Source organism: Grampus griseus, assembly GCF_964374135.1.
Source record: "Grampus griseus genome assembly, chromosome: 14".
NCBI lineage: Eukaryota > Metazoa > Chordata > Mammalia > Artiodactyla > Delphinidae > Grampus > Grampus griseus.
The window spans coordinates 73,641,445-73,647,856 of record NC_139008.1 but is presented as its reverse complement, the minus strand read 5'-3'; the positions used below and the strand labels follow the sequence as shown (position 1 = coordinate 73,647,856).

General features: G+C 46.0%; 1 protein-coding gene across 1 annotated transcript; it reads right to left on the bottom strand.

Moving 5' to 3' along the window:
• Positions 1 to 4,198: 4,198 nt before the first annotated feature.
• Positions 4,199 to 5,405, bottom strand: PI3 (peptidase inhibitor 3; the record flags this gene model as incomplete). Its single annotated transcript, XM_082671660.1, has 2 exons — positions 4,199 to 4,482; positions 5,324 to 5,405. 2 exons carry the CDS (start codon positions 5,403 to 5,405, stop codon positions 4,199 to 4,201), a joined length of 366 nt encoding a protein of 121 aa, XP_082527786.1.
• Positions 5,406 to 6,412: the final 1,007 nt, after the last annotated feature.

Below are 6,412 nucleotides of genomic sequence, written 5' to 3'. Positions count from 1 at the left end.
AAACATAGGCAGAACACTCCATGACATAAATCACAGCAAGATCCTTTTTGACCCACCTCCTAGAGAAATGGAAATAAAAACAAAAATAAACAAATGGGACCTTATGAAACTTAAAAGCTTTTGCACAGCAAAGGAAACCATAAACAAGACCAAAAGACATCCCTCAGAATGGGAGAAAACATTTGCAAATGAAACAACTGACAAAGGATTAATCTCCAAAATATACAAGCAACTCATGCAGCTCAATATCAAAAAAACAAACAACCCAATCCAAAAATGGGCAGAAGACCTAAATAGACATTTCTCCAAAGAAGATATACAGATTGCCAACAAACACATGAAAGAATGTTTAACATCATTAATCATTAGATAAATGCAAATCAAAACTACAATGATATGTCATCTCACACCGGTCAGAATGACCATCATCAAAAAATCTACAAACAATAACTGCTGGAGAGGGTGTGGAGAAAAGGGAACCATCTTGAACTGTTGGTGGGAATGTAAATTGATACAGCCACTATGGAGAACAGTATGGAGGTTCCTTAAAAAACTAAAAATAGAACTACCATAAGACCCAGCAATCCCACTACTGGGCATATACCCTGAGAAAACCATAATTCAAAAAGAGTCATGTACCAAAATGTCCATTGCAGCACTATTTACAATAGCCAGGACATGGAAGCCACCTAAGTGTCCATCGACAGATGAATGGATAAAGAAGATGTGGCACATATATACAATGGAATATTACTCAGCCATAAAAAGGAACGAAACTGAGTTATTTGTAGTGAGGTGGATGGACCTAGAGACTGTCATACAGAGTGAAGTAAGTCAGAAAGAGAAAAACAAATACCATATGCTAACACATATATATGGAATCTAAAAAAAAAAAAAAAGAAAAATAATGGTCAGAAGAACCTAGGGGCAAGACAGGAATAAAGATGCAGACCTGCTAGAGAATGGACTTAAGGATACGGGGAGGGGGAAGGGTAAGCTGTGACAAAGTGAGAGAATGGCATGGACATATATACACTACCAAACGTAAAATAGATAGCTAGTGGGAAGCAGCCGCATAGCACAGGGAGATCAGCTTGGTGCTTTGTGACCACCTAGAGGAGTGGGATAGGGAGGGTGGGAGGGAGGGAGTTGCAAGAGGGAAGAGATATGGGGACATATGTGTATGGATAACTGATTCACCTTGTTATAAAGCAGAAACTAACACATCATTGTAAAGCAATTATACCCCAATAAAGATGTTAAAAAAAAGCGTGGGGGGGAAAGTACATCTACCCACAGACTTTTCTTTGTCCCTAACCCCTTGTTTGGATTGTTTTGTAAATCCGGTGCCAAAATCACCAAGGGAGGGTGTGCAGGGACAAAAGTATTTTATCCTTGAAAGTTGCTATGAAAGTAGCGCTTTAATATTTTCATGGTAACAACAGCAAAAACAAAATGGTAATTACATGACGTGAAGGATTTAACTATTCTTACTGTGGTAAACATTTTGCAGGGTATACATGTATCAAATCACCACATTGTACACCTCAAACATTCATGTTATATGTCAATTTTTATCTCATTAAAGGTGGGGGGAGGGGGGCTTCCCTGGTGGCGCAGTGGTTAAGAATCCGGCTGCCAATGCAGGGGACACGCGTTCAAGCCCTGGTCTAGGAAGATCCCACATGCCACGGAGCAACTAAGCCCGTGCGCCACAACTACTGAGCCTGTGCTCTAGACCCTGCGAGCCACAACTACTGAAGTCCGCACGCCACCACTACTGAGCCCACGCACAGCAACTACTGAAGCCCACACGCCTAGAGCCCATGCTCTGCAACAAGAGAAGCCACCACAATGAGAAGCCCACGCACCGCAACGAAGAGTAGCCCCCGTTCGCCACAACTACAGGAAGGCTGTGCACAGCAAGGAAGATCCAACGCAGCCCAAAATAAATAAATTTATTTTAAAATAATAATAAATAAATAAAGCTGGGGCAAAAGAGACAAAATCGAAGGGGTAAATACTGCTATCTTCACCATACAGAATCTTCACATTCGGGAGCATGTTAATTATTTATTCAAGACTTTTTTATGTGCTACATGAACACTTGTTTACATTTCTTTTTTAAAGTTCTGCCTGTCTCTCATTAAGTTTATTTGTTGAGCGGTTTAATTGTGTTGATATTATAAGTGGGAATTTTCTTCCATTCCATTTTCTGATTATTGCTAGTTTATAATAAAAATAGGATTTATGGGAATTCCCTGGCAGTCCAGTGGTTAGGACTCCGCGCTTTCACTGCCGTGGGCTGGGGTTCAATCCCTCGTTGGGGAACTAAGATCTTATAAACCACATGGTGCAGCCAAAAAAATTAAAAATAAAAATAGGATTTAGCTTAATTTTTAAATAGGATTTATCATCACATACTCACTGTGTGTCTTTGGGTGATTAAGTGAAGCTTTCATGGGCTTCAAACTCTTAACAAAATTAAAGATGTGTATACTACCCATCTGAGAGAGTTCTAATGAAAAATAAATAAGACAATACAGATAACATATTTAGTACAGGATCTGGAACAGAGAAAACACTAAAACACAGAAACTGTTCTTACCACCAATGGTGTATTATGTGTTTGTCAGGCCAGAAGTTTAGCCACTGCTCTCACCTGTGCTCCAAGATGTGCAGTCCAGTCCATCCCCTGGAGAATGAGAGGAAAACCCTGGCTTGTAGGCCCCTGGGAGGGACCAAGGGGCAGCGGGCTCTCTGTTCTCTCACCCCCAACAAAGCCTCTGCTCCCCACCTCCCCTCTAGCAGGAACCCAACACACACACAGAAAGAAGAGGTGTTTCAGGGCCATAATGTCAGGGCTGAACTGACATTCATTATTATATTTCCAGAATGATTTCATTCAACCCCCCTCAGAATGAGTAGACAACTGAGGCTCAGAGATTTGTCTGAGGTCATCCAACAACTGGGGAGGAGGCTGGGGCTAGAACTCGGGTCTCCTGACGCCCAAGCCTGTGCTCTGCCCACTTCACCCCAAATGCTCCTCCCCCTGTGGCTTTGACCTTCCCTGAGAACTTCATTGTCCAAGGACAGTGGGGCAGGTGAGCCAACAGCAGAGCCACGAGGTCATCCAAGTTTGCCCAACATACACCCTTCTGCTGTCTTCACTCCCCGAGTCTGCTCTACCCCAACTTGTACATCTCCAGAGAACATTATTCAGCGATCACAAGAAAGGATCAGGGACTCAGTGTGTCTTGCATCCTCGTTCACATCTTCAAATAGAAAGCTGGGAGAGGATATCGCTTAACCCAAAGGAATTATGTGTTATTGGAGGCCCCTCAGGCACGAATAGGAGAAATGCTTCATGAGCAGGGATTTCCCAGCATGTGTTTCTATGTCTTCTTGGGAGGACATAGATCCCTGGGAAACATGAAAGGAAAAGAAGGAGGGAGCTGTAGATTTAGCCACAAGGGTTGGCTAGTCACACTGACAGGGTTGATCATAGCCAGGTCAGAAGTAGGGGTCAATTGGGAAGGTTTTAGGTTTTATTTCCCCGGTCCAAGGCCAAAGGCAAAATGTCTAGGTTTCCATTTCCTGGTGAAATAGAGGCTGCAGTTCTTGGGTTGATTATTGGATTTCTACAGTGAACCCTAGGAATGGGCCTTTCGTTCCTGCCCCCGCTCTCCTTCACACAACAGTAACATCTGCCGTGGGTCCCTCTCCACTCGCCACTGGGGACTGGAAGTCCCAACTCCACACCCATCTCCCCAGAGCTTCCAGGGGCCCAGAAGTCATAGGAGCCAGAAACAAATGGAGTAGAAAGTGGTCTTTTATTGGAAAGTCCATGAGAGAGGCATCCCAGGTTTGGGCACCCGGATGAAAGGAAGAATGGGCAGTGTGGGAGAGGGTAGTGCTACAGGCACCAGGATCTGCATCCCTGGGGACTTCACCGGTGCAGCAAGAACAGACTCCACCTGGTAGGAGAAAAGAGAATCAGAGATGTGATTCAGCAGGTCAAAGACTCAGAGGCAGTGGGAGGCAGGACCAAGTCCACTTGTCATCCCTCTCAGGACGAGACCCCTCGGTCTCTCCATCACCTCCCCATGTCCTCTCCCCCACCAACCTAGGATCACTCTCCACCTCTCAGCCTTTCTGTGCCTTCACAGGCCACCTCTTCCTCCACCCAGTTCTCACCTCACCGGGGATACACACAGACATTCCCGCAATAGCCCACACAGCACTTCTTGTCCGCCGCGCAATGAGCATCTGTCATACATTCGTGAGTGGGATTGAATATGAGGCACTGGCGACTAACACTGGGGCAGGAGCCACGCCTAGTTATCCATGGGAACATGGCTGGATCTTCTTGACCTTTGACTGGATCTTGACCTTCGACTGGATCTTGACCTTCGACTGGATCTTGACCTTCGACTGGATCTTGTCCTTTGATCAGAACATTGCCTTTCGTAGTGCCTTGACCTTTAGGACAACAAAGAAATATCCCCACATTTAGAACAGTGTACCTGCTTTAACTATCTAGTCTTTCCTCCAGGTCCAGCCACTGTTCACTGCAGTGTCCCTCAAAATGTGACTTGAGATAGGGGAGCTATCTCAAGGGCTAGCTGGGGTCTGTGCTCTTGGAAGGCTGGGACCGGGGTTCCTCGGGTGTCCATTTCTTCCCCTCACCCTCCATTCTGGGTCTTAGGGCCCTCACGAGGATATGCCAGACTGAAGTGTCTTTCAGAGGTGTCACTTTGGCATCTCTGAGGAAACTTAATGGAAAGGAAAGGAGCCGTGAGACACTTACCAGGAGACCTGAGCTCCATCCTGGCTCTGGAGACTGTCTTGACAAATCCTCACCCCTCCCTAGGTCTCAATGTCCTCCTTTGGAAAATAGGGGTCTTCAAACTACATGATTTTTGAGGCCCTGTTGGTTCTTAACCTTCTCTTAGAGGACTGATGACAGGTGATCTTACGGGACAGACAGGCAGGGGACAGACCCCACACCCAGCGACCAGATTCCTGGGACCCCTCACTTCATTGAACGTTCTGTCCAAGTATCAACACTTGAGGCCAAGGTCATGTAACAACACTCCTTCCACAAACAGCCCTGATATCTCAGTCCTGGGGTGGAAAGCATGTAGAGTCTAGTAGGCAACTTCCTACTTCTCTGGATACGCTGGAAACCTACTGTCCAGGCTGAAGAGTGGGCTCTAGCCCTGCCTGCTGCTCTGGAAGTACCCCCTGTCAGTACCCAGGCTGCCCCCAACATCCTCTCCTCAACCCAACCCAGCCCCACCCAGGCCACTTCCCTATTCACCTCTTACGACAGCTGCCTTTGCCACCAGCGTCCCAAGGACAAGAAGCACTACCACCAGGATCAAGAAGTTTCTGGACTTCATGTTGTCAGGAAGGTGAATGGCTAAGAGCTGAGGCCAAACCTAGTTTTATGCAGCTCCAGCTTGGCCGGGTGCCAAGGGTGGGTCTGTGGTTTCACAAGGGACAAGGGGTGCATTTTCTTAGTTCTACCAGGAAATATCCACCTCCATCCTGGAAAGCACCTTGGGCCCTTCCCCAAGGATTATTTACAGGGAGAAATGGCAGTTACTGTTGCATCATCTCTCATAGCCCCAATAGCTACCTCACTTTCTCACAAAGAAGCAGGGCTGGCTCCCCTTGGGCACCATTACAGCCAAATTCTTCATACTTAGAATAGAAAGAATATGGAGCCCAAAGAAGAGAAAGGAATCACCCATGGTCATTTAACAAGTCAGTGGTAGGTCTGGTGTTCAGTTTTCATAGGCAAGGTGTTCCCCAGTTACTCCCTGTTCCTGCAAGACCCACCCAGACCTACCCTAACAGTTTACCCCTCCCAGCATCAAGCTGGGCTTTTCTTTCATTCTCCCCTAACCCCAAGAAAAACTCTCAAAGGCATGTTTGCCTTGGACGTCTAATGACTAATCAGTGTACTTTTCCATTTCACAGGTAGTCTCTGAAATGCCCCAAGAAAGTAACAGGGAAGGTGGAATTTGACATCTGGAATGGCATGATGCCCTTGAAATCACAGTCAGAAGAGAGAAAACACCCATAAAATAAAAGGAAGAAAATATAAATCATCTATAAGGTGGACATCTACAGTGCATACATCCAACATGGCTTCCTCCTTCTTAGAACAGCATGCTGTTTCTTCTGAAGAACTCTTGTTTCTTTGTACCATCAACTTAGGAATCTAATGGGGACTGCTGATCATGAAAGCCTGACCCCCAGTCACAGCAGGGTGCGTGTGTGTGTGTGTGTGTGTGTGTGTGTGTGTCTCAGGTCTACTGATGTCCTTTATTTGAATAGACACTAAGGGGAAGGGGGAAGTCCCTCCTTTTGGTAAAGGTGGTAGAGATGAGCCTGGGAACTC